The sequence below is a fragment of the Propithecus coquereli genome, unplaced genomic scaffold (genome assembly GCF_000956105.1).
Source record: "Propithecus coquereli isolate 6110/MARCELLA unplaced genomic scaffold, Pcoq_1.0 Scaffold314, whole genome shotgun sequence".
Classification (NCBI taxonomy): Eukaryota; Metazoa; Chordata; class Mammalia; order Primates; family Indriidae; genus Propithecus; species Propithecus coquereli.
Window position 1 is genome coordinate 2,284,449 of NW_012148775.1, and position 16,356 is coordinate 2,300,804.

The following is a 16,356-nucleotide window of genomic DNA, read 5'->3' on the forward strand; positions in this document are numbered from 1 at the left end:
TACAAGAAATACACTTTAAATATAGAGACGCATATATTCAGAGTAAAGCAATGGAAAAAGATACACCATCCAAACAATATCAAGGAAAGTGAGTCAAGTGGCCCTTCGAGGAAGCCGGGTGGCAGCTGCCACAGAGCTCTGGCCTGCCTTCACGTGTTCCTGACCTGTTACTGTTTGCCCTCGCAGAGGAACAATTGGGTCAGGAAGCCATGCCATAGCCAGGGCTTTTAAAGTCACCTGTGGAACAAGAGGTGGTGATTCACCAAAGTAGAATTTCCCTAACCAGCCACAATGTCACATCCCTGGCGAAAGTGTGCACTGACTTGATCAGAGGCACAAAGGAAAAGAACCCCGAAGTGAAGGATCAGCTCAGATGCCTACCAAGACTCTGAGAATCGCTACAAGAAAAACGCCTTATGGTGAAGGTTCCAAGACATGGAAACTTCCAGATGAGAATCTGCACAAGACCCACTGACCTGCAATGCAAGGTCCTCCCAAGACCGCGAAGCAGATTATGTCCATCTGTATTGAGTCAGGAGTCGAGGTCGAAGTCACCACTGCAGATGTTTCAAGCAACTATTTTATTAAACTAAATATCAATTGTTTAAAAAGAAGAAAAAAGAAAGAAAGAAAGTCAAAGCATTTCTTTTAATATCAGACAAGGTAGACGTCCAGACAGGAATAGCACCAGAGGTAAAGAGGAACATTTCATAATGAGAAAAGGGCCAATTCATCACGAAGAGCTAATCGGCCTAAATGCAGACACATCTGATAACAGAGCTGCAGAGTAGACAAAGCGAATAACCCCGGAGTTGAAGAGCAGGAAGACAGAGGACTGACAGACGCTGGTCTGAAGAACATGAGGCAGCCCAGGCCATGGCTCACCAAGCAGAGGGGGCTGGACGACAGCACACCAGCTCCCCCGACCCCCTGTCATTTTCAGTCCCTGATAAATCTGGGTGGGGATCAGTGCTCAACACCCCTATGCACCTGGGTGATCGTCTTCTCAATCACTGCATTCCCTATCCGTGATCCACGTGTGACTTGCACATACATGAAACATACACATATGCACACATCAGCCTGTCCCCCTCTCTTTCCTCCTCCCTAGTGGCACTCGGTGGCACCGTCTTTGCTGACAAATGGGAATAAGAACAGAGTCCACAGGGTGGTCAGAGGGCTGTATGGGGCAGTCTCTGGATTCCAATGTCATCGTGGCCACTCGCTACTCTTTCTCCCTCTACTTTGGTGCCCTCACCTATGAGGACACCCACTTCCGAGGGTGGTTGTGAGGGAAAGATAAGGGAACTCAAGGAAGGTACTCAGGACAGTGTCTAGCACAGAGTAAATGTTGTATCAATGCCAGTAGTTATTATTCCAATTACATACATATGTGTACCAAAAAGACTGTACAGAAATACATCAAAATATTAGTTGTGGTTATCTTCAGGTGGTTACCTCTACGAGTCTGCATTATTTTCTTCCTTGTACATCTCTGAAGCTTTCAAATATTCTACAATGAACACGTATAACATTGATAATCATTGAAAAAATTAAATATTGAAAGGAACATGAATATAATTAGTCCTTTTAATAGATGCTTACGATATAGAAAAATAAATTTTCCTGTAATCCTAGCTCTCTGGGAGGCCGAGGCGGGCAGATTGTTTGAGCTCAGGAGTTCGAAACCAGCCTGAGCAAGAGCGAGACCCCGTCTCTACTAAAATTAGAAAGAAATTAATTGGACAACTAAAAATATATAGAAAAAATTAGCCGGGCATGGTGGCGCAAGCCTGTAGTCCCAGCTACTCGGGAGGCTGAGGCAGAGGGATCACTTGAGCCCAGGAGTTTGAGGTTGCTGTGAGCTAGGCTGACACCACAGCACTCCCTCTAGCCTGGGCAAAAAGAGTGAGACTCTGTCTCAAAAAAAAAATAAATAAATAAATAAATAAATAAATAAATTTTAAGAACAGTGAAGAGTTTTAAACTCCAAAGAATTAAAAACAGGTATTCGAATAAATCCTTGTACACGAATGTTCGTAGCAGCACTATTCACAATAGCTGAAGGGTGGAAACAACCCAAATGTCCATCCACGGATGAACGGATCAACAAAACGTGGCATAAACATACAAGGGAATATTATTCAACCGTAAAAAGGAATGAAGTACTGATGTGTACTACAACTTGGATGAACCCCAAAAACATTATGCTAAGTGAAAGAAGCCAGACATAAAAGGCCATGTGTTGTGTGATTCCATTTATATGAAATGCCCAGAATAGGCAAATCCATTGAGACAAAAAGTAGAGTCATGGTTGCCAAGGGCTGGGGGCAGGCGGTAGGGGAAGGGACTGCTTTATGCATCTGTGGGTTCCTTTGGGGATGATGAAAGTGTTTTGAAACTAGATAGAGGGGACAGCTGCACAACATTGGGAACATACTAAATACCACTGAATTGGCATTGAGGATGGTTTTGGATTGTACACTTCAAAACGGTTAATTTTTTACTACATGAATTTCACCTTAGTTGAAAAACTAACAATGAAAGGTATGCATAGCATATGTATGTTTCTATATTTATAAATGTGTAGAAAATGGCTGGGAAAGACACACATCAAACTATTAACAATTGTTACCCTTGGAGGGGGAAAGGAAGAAGGAACTTTCACTTCTGTACCTTTTTTTTTCTTTTTACAATAAGTATCCATCTTCTTTGACATTAAAACATTTCCAAAAGCAAATAACAATATCAGATACAAAAGGACATGAGAAAGGTCCCTAGGGGGGAGAAAAAAAAAGAAGGCTTAACTGTGGCAGGTACATAGTTTTAGAAATGAGGAAATTACCAAATCTGTATTAGCAAAAAAAAAAAAAAAGGAAAAGTAGAAATGAGGAAAACTAGGATCCCAGATACCCTGAAAGAAAAGGGCTGGAAAGAAGAAAAAGTGCTACCAAGTGTCCCGGACAGGTGCTTTCTCCTTGCTGGCCTTCAGTAAAATGAGGGGACTGAACCTGATGAGTGATTTTTCAAATGTTATCACGTTTTGATTTTCAAAATTTTAAAAGGTCACAAAACCCCTTTTGCAACTGTGGTCTTAGATGAAAGCCCGATATAAAAATAGATGGAAAGTGAGCAGCTCTGACTGAGAAAGCCGAGGGGCCGGAGGCTCCCAGCTATAGAGGGAGATGGCATTCCCAAGGCTCCTGCTAGCTCTGCAAGCACAGAGGAGCGTAAGGAAGAAGGAATCAGTCCAGAGCCGAGGGGGAGTGCTGACTGCTAACAGCCGACAGAATTTCAGGAGGGAACAGGCAGTGGCAGCAAGGAGAAGAGGAAGGACAGGACCAGGATGAAGGCCCAGCCAGCGATGCCCAGAGGTGCTGCTACCAACAAGGCCCTCAACAGCCAGCAGTCAGCAAACCAAGGGTCCCCTGGGGGTAGATGGACAAGACACCCCAGCCCCCAGGCTCTGGCCAAGTTCAGGCAGATAACAGCTGTCTCCTGGTCAGTGTTTCTGCGGCTCTAGGGGCATAAACAGGATGTTTGGAAGTAGATGACACAAGTGACCACAGGAAGCCATGACAACCACCTCCAGGTGACGCTCCTCTTTTTCCTCAGCTTGTTTCCGGCTTGGCTGCCCCCAAAGATGAGGCAAAAAGACTTCAAGAGCTGAAGCCAAAGAGAGAGAAGGGGCGTGAATTCTTGGAAAGCTCAGGACACAGCAGCAGAGGCCATCTGAGGTGGTCAGGCAGGGAGGAAATGAGGCCTGGCCACCCCAACAGCAAGCTCACCCCAAAGACACAGCTAGGCTGACGCTACTAAGGAAGAGTGAAGAAATCACATATCATTCCTAGGGACAGAGGACTTTCCAAGACAGGCAGCATGTGACCATGCGAGCTTAGGAGGGCGGCCAAGTCGGGTCTCTGAGGAACAAGTGCAGTGTTCCAGGCAGCACGGCTGCTCCGTCACACCCACCCCAGAGCAGGCAGCCCAACTCTGCTGTCCCAGAGCACAGCAGGGAGGAGAAGCCACCCCCAGCCAGGCTGCCGAGCCAGGAGTCCATAGGGGAAACGGGAAACCCAGAGGAAACCAAGTGCAGCCCATCGGACACTCCCATTTCCACCTAAGGAAGAGGAATGTTCCTGGAAACAGAGAGAGAGGAAAAGCCTGGCCAGGACTCTCTGAGCCACTGCAAACCCCCAACAGAGCCCAGGGTGGGCCCAACAGATCAACTGTCCCTAAAAGGGTACAGTCACTGGGCCAGCTTCCATCTAATGGCTGTGTCCACTCAACAGACAAGCACCACAGTTCACAATCTAGAAAACCAAACTCTCCCTTTTTCTACCACTGCTAGGAGCCTCAGTGGCCAGACCTGCCCTGTGAGGCTTTCTAGAAGTCATGGAACATCCTTCAAGGCCTGAGAAGCCAAGGGCTGATCTGGAAGCGGATCCCAAAGCGGGTCTCTGTGGCAGCTCTCAAATATTAGTGTTAGATGAGCAATTAGTATAAACCAAGCCACCAAATGACCTCCTCCCCCTGCCACTTCCTTCTGAAAGCCACCAAAGCGGCTCAAGGGAAATGAAATGTCATATAACCAAAACCCAACTTAACACCACCAGCACTGGGTATGGCCATTTCACCTTAAGAGCAGAGCCCCAAACACTCTCTAAAGCTCAGGGCCATGAAGAGTCCTAAATCACAGCCTCCCGGAAAATAACCAAAATCAGATTCCTCCCCGAGGCAGCTGAACGGCCAAGCGGGCACACGTGCACTAAATGCCCACCACCAAGGCCACGGGAAACGCAGCCGGCAGATATAAGAAGTGGAAGTTTAAATACTGAGAGGGCGATACAGAAAGCCAATCCCCAACCCCTAGCAGTGTCTAGATTATTCCAAGAACGAATAATAATCGTTACTGTTTACTGAGCACTTTGAAAGCATTTCAGGAAATGCACCTGTTTCGTGGATGAGAGCATGAAGGCTCAGAGTGTAAAGTGACCTGCCAGGGTCATGCGGTTAGCAGGCGGCAGCACTGGTACAGACCCAGGTGTGGCTGACATCAGGCCTGGGTCTGCCTGTGGCACCAGGCTGCCTCCCCACCCAAACCCAGAGAAAGTTCTCCAGAGGAGGAAGTGGTTCACTGGAGGTTCAGCATCGTAGTGGGTGTCCGCAGTTCAGACCCATTTAATCATCAACCACCATCCAATATTTATTAAGCAACCACAGAGAGAACAGAGCACTACTTGGCAGTAAGAGATACTTGAAAGGCAGATAAGATCCCTGTCTTCAAGGAGCTTACGGGGCAGAGGGGAAGACAAAGGAAGCCTAAGCTACATAGATCTGTAAAGTTATGTCCAAATGAGAGGGTCAACAGGTTGTCTGGTTTTAACTGGAAAAAGGCCTTCTCAAAAAGGCGGCTTCAGCTGAGATTTTAAAGGCAAGGGATGTGGGGAGACAGGAGAAAGTGGCTATTTTCTGTGGCTTGGACAAAGATCCAGACTCAAGGTAGAGCTCAATGCCTGGCATGGTCAGAAGTCAAATGTAACTCAGAGAATGCAGTTAAAGAAACCCCCTAGATTTGGCAACTGTGTATGTATCATAAATATAGGACAGAAAGTATTCTTAGAACGTCCCAGGTCGGAACAGGTACAAGGGAAGCTAGACCCAAGGGAAGCAACGGCAAGCGTCAACTACGAGGCAAGAGCTATTGCGGTCGACCAAGTGGTGCCACAGAGAACATGTGTCCAGTGCAGCCTCATCTGATTTCTCAAAAGAAATGACATACAGATTTTTAGGTGCAATCTCCTGATGCTTTAAATGTTAGCAACTAATTCGCCATATTTTTAAATACCACAAAGGCTGAGCAACACAGGTCTGCAGATCAAATCCAACCTATAGATTTCCCATCTCTGCCTCGAGGTATCCAGTGTGAAAAACCAAAAAGAGATTGGGTTGGGTATAAGAAGAGCTAGGTTCAAGTTCTTTTTTTTTTTGAGACGGAGTCTCACTCTGTTGCCCAGGCTAGAGTACTGTGGCATCAGCCTAGCTCACAGCAACCTCAAACTCCTGGGCTCAAATGATCCTCCTGTCTCAGCCTCCCGAGTTAGCTGGGACTACAGGTGTGCACCACCATGCCTAGCTAATTTTTTCTATTTTTAGTAGAGATGGGGTCTTGCTCTTGCTCAGACTGGTCTCAAACTCCTGAGCTCAAGCAATCCTCCTGCCTCGGCCTCTCAGAGTGTTAGGATTACAGGCGTGAGACACCACGCCCAGGCTCAAGTTCTTGCATCGTTGTCTGTGGTGACACTGGGTGTGTCCCCTTCCCCTAACTCCTCTGAGCTTCAGTTCAGCTTTCTCAGCTGTAAAACAGAGACAACTACCATCTCCCTCAAAGGGTAGTTGTCAGAATCATACTAAAAATTATCGTCAACAGACAAACGGATAAGAAAAAGTGGTATATAAATATAATGGAATACTATTCAGCCTTAAAAAAAAGGAGACCTTGCCATTTGCCACAACATGGCCATGGAGGACATGATCAGTGAAATAAGCTAGACACAGAAAGAAAAATATTGTATGATCTCACTTACATGTGCGATATATAAATATATATATGTATACATATTTTTTTTTTAAATCAAATACACAGAGATAGAGAATGAAACAGTGGTTACCACGGGTAGAAGGGGGCAATGAGGAGATATAGATCCAAGAATACAAAGTAGCAAGTTTAGAGATCTAAGGTACAACATGAGGACTAAAGTTAATGACACCGTATTATATTAGAGATTTTTGTTAAATAGATTGTAGCTGCTCTCGTCACAAAAAAAATAACTATGAGATAATACATTAATCTGCATTTATGTATTTATTTATTTACGAGACAGGGTCTTGCTCTGTCACCCAGGCTGGAGTGCAGTGGCCTCATCATAGCTCGCTGCCTCACTTTAGTAACCATTTTACTACTTATATGTATCCCATAATATCATGTTGTAAACCTCAAATATACATGATGAAGTTTTTTTAAAAAAAAAATGATGAAGCACATGAAAATGTGTCCTCAACTTTAGTGTTGCCCAATGCCCATTATTTAATACAGGCCAAGAGAAGAAATAGGGCACCGAGAGAGATCAGACAATGGATGAGGCCTCGAAGACAGAGTGAAAAGGAAATGAGCTGGGCCTTTGCTGGCCCGCAGACCGGAAGAGTCTAGACAATGGAATCCACGTCAGGAGTGGAAATATAAATGTGAGAGTCGCCAGCACCCACATTACAAAAGAGGTCATGCAAGCAGAGACACTGACTGAGGTGCCGAGGAGAAAAACGGGGAGTCCAGAGAAATCCTTTGGGAGAAGAAGAGGTCTGTCTCCACGAAGGGATCAGAGAAGACTGGGAAAGGAAGGCGAGAAATCCTCTGGAAAAGCGGGCAGAGCTTGAGGAAGGGAGGGAAGATGGGGCAGGTAAAAGGCGAGGTGGCGTCTCGACAAAAGATCCAACATGGAAGGATGGGCCCAGCTGTGTTAAAAACAGAAAAAGGAGCAAAGAAAGTTAGGAAGGGCAGAAAAGTAGAAAGAGGGAACCAAAAGAAAAAGGGGTCAAGGTGGACCCTCGGAGGCAGACCTTGAGGACACAGCGGTCTACACTGATAGAAGAAGGGGGAGGGGAGGTACGAAAGGGCATGTGCGAGTGGAATAAAGGGAGCATAAAACAAAGAGAGTCTCGCTGAAGGTCTGTCTGCACCTCACTCGGCCTCCCAACAACCCAGAAGGCGGGCACTGGACCCACTTTATGGCCTGTTTTCAATAGGGTTTTTCTGTTGTTGGAAGAGGCCAAAGTCTCCATGGCTCATTCAAAAAGACACACAGACTATGATGTCCAGAAGAGAATCAAGCAGCCTGAAGCTCCCCAGAGCTCCCTGGAAGCTTCCGCCCACCTGGCTCCAGCTCACCCAGGGTTCCACGACTCAAAACAGCTGGAAATGTGTGCCCCACTCTCCCCAACAAGAAAACAGAACAGAACATGGCTGTTTCTGCCAAGTGAGTTCTGAATAAGCTGCATTCCATTTCATTAAAACAATTACCTGAGCTCCAGCCAAGAATTACATAAAGCTTCCTCCCAGCACCACCCCCTCCCCCCATAAAACACACATCATGCTGCTTTTCGAATAGGCAGAGTGAGGCTCTGAGCCCTCCCTAGGAAGACCCCACGATCCCCACCAAGTGTCGGGCCTCCGTGTCCTTGCATTCGGACACAGACAGGCAGGAGGCTCCAAGAAGACCCTTGCATGAAGCACTCCCATCATGAGGACCTGCTGGCTGCCCAAAATGTTTCTAGTAGGCACCAGGGCCTTCATCTTTGCCTTGGAGCCAAGGGGCCCACTGGTGCCAGAATCCAGCTATTTCCCCAAAACAGAAGGGAGGCCCAAGTGGCCCAGCTTTGAGTCAGCACAAACTAGCCAAGAGGGACCTAGGGAGTGGGGATTCCAGGAGAGGGAGCCTAAAGGCTGGAGAACTGGACGGCCAGATCTAAGCTGCAAGCACGGGCCCTTGCTGCCCACAAGCTAATGGTGTTCCTCCGACCACAGATAAGAGTTTCCTGATGTGAAGCAAAAGGCATCTTTCTCCCTCCCCCAGGCCTCAAGCTGCTAGGAAGCTGTTCCCCTTGTTTTGCAAAGCCTTGCTCTGCACCCCACCAGCCTGGACAACCCCTGCCAACCTCCAACCAGAGGTCAGCATGTCACTTGCTCTCACCTAGTCTGATCGATGTCATCATGCCCAAAATAACACCTGAGGCTGCCTCCACACCAGAAGCGCACGATGGCCCTGTCTTTCTTTCTGCACAGGTCACAGTGCTGTGCACACCCCTCCCTAACTGACAGTCATTGGTCACTGTCACTGGAGGCCCACTGGCCCCTGTCTCTGCTCACCCCATCTTTCCACCACCTGTGCAGTCTCAGGAGGCCAACAGTCATGCAGGCCAGCACCCCAGCCCAATGACTCTGAGCCCACTCTGGTAAAGCAGGGTTTTTTTATTTTTTCTTTTTTTTTTTTTTTTTTTTTTTTTTTGAGACAGAGTCTCACTCTGTTGCCCAGGCTAGAGTGCCGTGGCGTCAGCCTAGCTCACAGCAACCTCAAACTCCTGGGCTCAAGTGATCCTTCTGCCTCAGCCTCCCAAGCAGCTGGGACTACAGGCATGTGCCACCATCCCCGGCTTATTTTTTCTATATATTTTTAGTTGTCCAGCCAATTTCTTTCTATTTTTTTTAGTAGAGACAGGGTCTCGCTCTTGCTCAGGCTGGTCTTGAACTCCTGAGCTCAAACAATCCACCCGCCTAGGCCTCCCAGAGTGCTAGGATTACAGGCGTGAGCCACCACGCCCGGCCTTTTCTTAACTTTTTATCACAAAAACAGCTGAACATTCAGAGAAGTTGAAAGACTGTTAAAATGAATGCCTGTGTTCCCCCCACGTAGATTCACCGGTTGTTAACATTTTGCTATTTTGTGTCAGTGCATGGCGCTTGTGCTCTCTCGGTGTGTATACTTTTTTTTCATGATATCATTTAAAACTAAGTCACAGACATCATGATACTTCACTCCCAAATACTTTAGCATGCACCTAACAATAACAATATTCTCCCATAAAACCACAATACCACAATCACACAAGAAACAAGCATTAAAAAGTCGTCTTTAAGGGAAGATTTGGCTTCTGGGGCTTTGCCGGACCTGGCCAACCACATGTCCTGCCTGCCACTGGCTGGCCCAGCATCCAAGGCCTCCCTCCAGAGACCAGCCCCGAGCCCTGATGGTTGGGCAATCGGTTCGTTGTTAGCTGGAAAGCTTATCAGGATGTGAACATACATTTGAGGCCAGATGTGAGGCTCCCAACAAGACCCAAACTGTAGAAGGCAGAGCAGACCCTGTGAGGCTGTGGGTGGGGGCCTGCGACCAACCACAGGTGAGGAAACCACCCCTGAGCACCCATTTAAATGAGCTGCTTTGTCAGCATTTCTAAGAAAACCCAGCTTCCTATTTCTGTCTCTTCCTCTCTCCCTCCCACAGGACATCCTCAATTCTCCACCATAAAGTGTTCATCGCCTCCCTTCTCTGGAAATGGGGTCACTCCAAATGGCAGCAATGTACATACACCTGAACAAAGACAAAGAGAGTAGGTGGGTGGAGTGAGGGCAGGGGCACAGGAAGAGGTGGCAGAGGGACCACGGAGGGCCCAGGTTCTCCTCAGCAGCTGTGCTGTAAGTGCTGTCTTGAGGGTAACAGGTGACTTGAAGACGTGAGGGAGCAGTGGGTCCCCCCTACCCTCGAGCAGGTCACAATGCCACCATGTCCCTGCATCCCATCCTGAGTGTGCCTCTTCAAGAAAGAACAAAACAGAGGGAAGAAGCCACAGAGAGCAGGGAAAGGACAGAAGTGGGAGACTGAACAGAGAGTGAGGAGAGTGGGAAGGGCACAGAAAAGACTTTTAGTGTCCTAGAAGTGGAAAGCAATCAAAGCAATAGGCAACCAAGATGAGATCCAGGCCAGGCACTGTGGCTCATGTCCAGAATCCCAATACTTTGGGAGGCTGAGATGGGAGGATTGCTTGAGGCCAGGGATCCAAGACCAGCCTGGGCAACATAGTTAGACCCCCATCTCTACAAAAAATGTTTGAAAATTAAAAAAAAAAAAAAAAAACAAGATGAGATCCAGTATCAGGAACAGAAGTGTAAAGAATGATTGGTTAGAAGTCCCACTCTGCAGTCAGACTATCTGGATTCAAATCTAGCCCTGCCACTCGATAGCTATAGAACTTGAGCATCCTCTCTGTGCCTCAGTTTCTTCATCTGTAAGATGAGTAGTGGCAATACTCCTACTACTGATAATAATAATAGAACCTGTCTCAGATGGCCAACATGATTCAGTGAAACAATGGATTGAACTGTTTCCAGCACAGCGCCTGCACATAGTAAGTGCTCAATACATATTATGGGAAAAATACTGTAAACACTGTAAAAAGAAAAGTGTTCCACAGATGTTTTTTATTGTTAATGAAGGAGCCGAAACCAAGGACCACCCAGGGAAAGGCTGGAATGAAGCTGAAAGTTTTTTCAACATATTTGGCCTTGGAATAAGGTAAAGGCCTGAAAGAAGCATCAGAAGGTCAGACACTCCATGCACAGTGACTGAATGGTGGCAGAGGGACGCCCCGAGCCTCAGCAGTAACTCTGCCTTCCATCAGCCTCCCCAGTCAAGGGCCCACCCACCCTCTTCAATGCATGGCCATTACTAGGGAAGCTAGAAAAAGGGAAAACTGAGATATCCCTCAAAAGACCTTGAACCCATAGTGATGGGGCCCAGAGCCCCAGCAGCCGGAGCCTTTCCACACCAAGCTCTGGCTGTCCAGACAGCAGACAGCTCAGCATATTGGAAAGGGCACCTGCTTAAGAATCAAACACACCAAGTCTTGCTCTGCCCCTTACTAGGTCTGGTGCTGACGCAGAGCCCACCAGGAGGGTTATCACTTCATGGGCAAATGCTGCCTCTGCCCCAGGCCCAGCAGCTGGGTGCCCTGACTCTGCCCTAAAACACAGAGGCACCACAGACAGGCAAACCCAAAGTCCAGACTTTCCATGGAAACAGGGAGGCTCCCTAGCCTGGAATGCCCCAGGCAACTCTCCTGCCCCCTAACATTACCCCCAAGGACAATGAGGCACTGTTTTCCAAAGGGTCAAGACTACTGAGAAGCTGAAAGAAGACATGTCCAGATTCCAGCAGCAACTGGGCACTGCCAACAGCTGGCTGTCCCCCCTCCTAGAGGATGGGAAGGCAAAGCTACCAAGTCCTACACTGGACACGCCCTTTGCCGTTTCCTGGGAATGGTCCCTAAGGCAGAAATTTTAAAGGTAACTATCGATTACTCAGCAGGTCCCATAGCTCATCCCCTGGTTAGTCACCAGCACTTACTACCTTATTATGGTACAGATGACCAGATCTGGAATTGGATCAGTCTCGGTTCAAATCCCAGCTCCACCATTGAACTTCCCTGAGCTCAGGTTTCCACATCTGTAAAGCGGAGATAAAACGCCTCCCTCTTGGAATGGTTGTGATAATTCGTAAAGTGCTGAGTTTGGTGCCTGTCTCCCATCAAGTGCGCATGGTCATTATTAGACCGTGGTTGTGGTCAACTGCACCCCACCCTCCCCCTGCTCCCCACTCCCGCACACATAAGTACACTAAGAACGTGAACAAGGGGAGAGCAAGGAGTCCAGTTAGAAAACGTAGTCAGAGTGCATCTCAATGTTGTGGGAACTCTGTCCAGGAAACTCCAGCCAGAACTCAAAGCAAACTCCGGGCCAAACCAGCATCTAAACAGTAATGAGAAAAGCCACCAAGCAGCCACTCCGCAGCACAAAGCGGAGAGAACACACAGAGAAGGGCAGGACACGCTGTGTTTATGTTTTTCTGCCCAAAGAGCTATAAATTTGTAACTTATTAAACAGCACATGGTGAGTCTGTCATTGGCAGCTATGGGCAGGAGATGAGTTTCCCAATTATTTTTTTCTAGACCAAAAAACAAAAGTCACAGAGGAGGCTCTGCCCCCTCTAGCCTTGCTTGCCACAGGAGAGACCACAAATTCTCTCCTGTGTTAGGGACCAGGAGGCTCATGGCTCGGAGCACTCTCAAGAGAAAAATAAAAACAAGAGGCCTGGGCTTTGTGTCCACCCTAACTAAGGAAAACAGCTGACCCACAGTCCACTGAGCAGCCATCCAGACAGCTGACGGGGCCCCAGCGCAGAGGCAAATTCCTCTCCCCTCCTGCACACCCCACTCCTCCCATCCCAGGCTCCGGTCAGCCAGGCGTGGCGGGTCCCCTGGGAGCTCAGGCCAAGGAAGTCGGGCAGCCCGGATCCAAGCAACTGGGAGCCTATGGTGGAAGGCGGCAGAAGTTACAGGTGGCAGCCATCACCCAGTGGCAACCCCTCCCCAGGAAGAAAGGCTTCCCTGTATACAAGAGCTGCAGATCTAGGAGCCAGGGATTGGACTTCCAGTTATGTTTTGTCACTTCTTGGCTGTGCAGCCTTGGGCAAGAGAATCGACCTCTCTTAGTCTCAGCTTTCTCAGTGTGTAAAAGGCAGATGGTTGTGATAGCAGCTGCCTTAAGGAGGATCTTATAAAAGGATTGTTGTAAGGATGGGACAAAATCAAGGTATGGGAAATACTCCACATACAGCAAATTTAAATTCCTACGATCCCCTCTACCAGTATAGAGTACTCTCTTTCCTTTCAGAACTAACTCAGTTTCCTGGCCCTAAATGGAAGACTGTCAGAAGACAGGAATTCCGGACCTCGACTGCGAACCCTTACAAAGAGTTTCTCAGTCCTTCAAACAGCACAAGGACTGTAGAGAAGCAACAGAACTGCACCAGCATTTTAGAAACTGTAACTCTGCTCCCCAGTTCCCACTGGAAAAGCACGGAGACTTTCAGATCCTGATTCAAAGAACATCCCCGGCCTCCATCAAGCGGAGTTATTTTTATGTGAAAAAAATACCTGCCTGGAAGCTACGCCAACCTTGAGTGTGTTGGAAAAACGGGTGCCAAGCCTGACCCAAAGGCAGAACTATGCTTGGCAGCCCTCACACTCTGCAAAACAGGCAGGACCCTACACCACCCCCAGCTCCAGGATCTCTCGGGAGCACCCTGATCCCAAAAGGAAGCTGCTAGGAAGCAGTCAAGTTCAGTGCCTACAAATAGCCAGTCTTAACTTAGTGCCCTGTGCTGCCTGAGAGAGGCCCATCAGTCCTGTCTGATGAATCTACTCATCAGAGCCTGGGACAGAGGAAGTACCAGTGGTCACACAAGCCACCCACAGTCCAGAGAGGAAAGACAAGGCTCCTACAGAGAAGAAAGTTTTCCCCCCTCCTCGCCTCCCCAGCTCACGGCCCTCCAGCTACAGGCGTGAAGGGAGGGAGAGAGTGAATCCTCCCACTCCTGTGTTCATACCACCCCAAGGCATTTCTAGAACCCTGGCACCAATCCCCTTGGGTTTGCAATCTGCTTCCAGGAGATACTTTCTTTCCCCGGCCCAAACACCAGATCAAGACTAGACTGAAAAGAGCAGTCTTGGGGCTCCAATAACAGGAAAACAGTAAAACTCTGTTCTGGGCATCCTATCCTCCTTACCTGTGTGGTTTCCAGAAGGGCTTGATGCTGGGGGATGGGGGGACCCTGCCAGCCAGAACAAGTTCAGGGATGGAATACCTTGAGGCCAACTTCCCACCTCATTCCCCTGGCATTTCACCAGGGTCTGGGAGAGGGGGGAGAATCAGGACTCCCCAACTTACCCTTCTAGGCTTAGGTATGAAGGGAGAGGGGCTGGTCTGTGGCTCGAGGTAGAGCGGGGAGGGCAGTCAGGGAAATGTAGTGACTGGTCCATGAAACAGGGTGGCCAGACTGGAAGTGGGGGGTTAGTGGGGCAGACAGACTGGCAAACTTGTCTTTGAAATGGGGGTGTGGTCGTTCGAAGCTCATCTCTAGCTTGTGAATCTGACTTGTGAAATGAAAGAGGTGGGCTCAGAGGGGCTACCCCTGAAGTGGGGGTGCCAGTCTGTGAAGCAGGGGACGCCAGTCTGTGAAGTAGGGGACGGCCCTGGAGGGGGTAGGAGCAGGTCTCGGAAATAAGCGACCAGCCCATGAGATTAGGCAGCTGCTCCCCGAGCTGGGCGGTCTATCTGTGAGCGGGGGTGGGGAGCGGTCTGTGAAGTGAGGGTCCCATAGCTCAGGAGGTGGTCTGGTCCAGGAAGCAAGGGTCTCTTCCCTGAAGCGGACGGGGTGGGTCCCTGAGGGGCGAGCTGGTCCCTAGGGCCGTTCTGGGAGATGGGAGTGGATCCCCGGGGTCGAGGGTCCAGGAGTGAAGACGTCCCCCAGCAGGGGGTGGTGGCTGCTGTGAGGACCGCGGCGGAGCCGGCCTGGCCCGGGACTCGGGCCCAGCTCGGGATCCCGGCCCCGCACAGCCTCTGCCGGCAGGGACGGGAGCCGAGGCCGGGCCGCCGGGGGTGGCATCCCGCTGCCCCCGCCGCTTGCTCGCGCCCGCCCGGCCCGGGGCCGCGCGCCCCTCGCCCCTTCCCCCCTCGGCCTCCTGCTCACTCACCGAGGTCGTCCATGGCCGGACCACGGGCGCCGGGCGCCGGGAGCCGGGAGCCGGCTCGGCGTCGCGTTCGCTGCCCGTCCCGGGGCCGCTCTTCAAGCCCCGCAACTTTTCCGCCGCGAGCCTCGGCCCGGAACGGAACGCGCCGCCGCCGCGCGCGCCCGCGCCCGCCGAGCGCCCCGCCCCCGGCCGCCCCGCGTGCACGCGCGCCCCGCCCCCAGCCGCCTCTAGAGGGTACTGGCCCCGCCCCCGCCGCCGGCCCGCGAGCGCGCGCCCAGCCCGGGTGGTGGGCGTCGCTGGGCGGGGCAGCGGCGCCCCCTCGCGGCTGAGCGGGCAGGTGGGAGGCTCCCAGGCCTTCAGCCACGCCCATCAGTCTCTGTCCCTCTCAAAATCACTTGCCTGACCTTCCGGCTGACAGACTCGGCCACATTCGGCCATGCGTCTGTCCGTTCATCAGTCACTCGGTCATCACATGCCTGACCCTGGGGAGTCAGGTTTGTCCATCCGTCCGTCTGTCTCCCAGTAGGACCGGTCACTTCCCAGGAGGACCGTAAATCAGTATCAGGCAGGACCGGGAGCCTTTGGAGGACCTTTCCTGGTGTCTCCCTCTGGACCGATGGCAGTTTAGCTTGCAGCTCAGCCTTTGGGTCCCAAATCCAATACTTTTATGGTTATGTATCTCTCTTAATTTCCCACACATCCACCCTCCCTAGAGACTTTTCCAAAACTGTGCATGAGACATTAGACATAAAAGGGAAATCTACAGGAAAGTTACACCCAGTGTGAAACACAGTTTCCTGAGGGGCTCTGTTCCCACACACTCGGAAACTCAGCTACCATGTATTGAACGTCTGAATAGACAGATACTATATAGCTATTGTCTAAATTAATTCTCATAAAGTTAGTTGTTATTATTATTCTGTCATCAGTCCTTCCCCACACTTTGGGATGGGTGATGATAGTTTCCTGATCTGATATAAAAATGCTCTGCCAGCACAGCTTCAAGTTCTCAGAGTCCTCTTGTCACTCAAAAATCCAGCCCCCAAGTCCTTCTGTGTCAGGTCAGGTCTTCCGGGAAGGAGATGCTGAGATCAAGTTCAGGGTGATGCCTGTGACAGAGAAAGGGGAAATAGCAGGATTGGACAAGGAGAGGCTCAGATCTGACAAAGATAAACCAACCCAACAGGGCACAAAAAAATAGAGTCCCCACTGGGC

At 49.7% G+C, this 16,356-nt stretch overlaps 1 protein-coding gene across 1 annotated transcript in view; it reads right to left on the bottom strand.

The window, feature by feature from the left end:
* The window catches only part of LOC105815054 (paxillin), a 51,242-nt gene extending 35,928 nt beyond the window's left edge, over nucleotides 1–15,314 (bottom strand). Inside the window, exon 1 of the mRNA XM_012650180.1 lies at nucleotides 15,145–15,314. Within this exon, the coding sequence (XP_012505634.1) occupies nucleotides 15,145–15,157 (13 nt within the window). The 5' untranslated portion in view covers nucleotides 15,158–15,314. The remainder of the gene's footprint in view (nucleotides 1–15,144) is intronic.
* Between the last annotated feature and the right edge of the window lie 1,042 nt (nucleotides 15,315–16,356).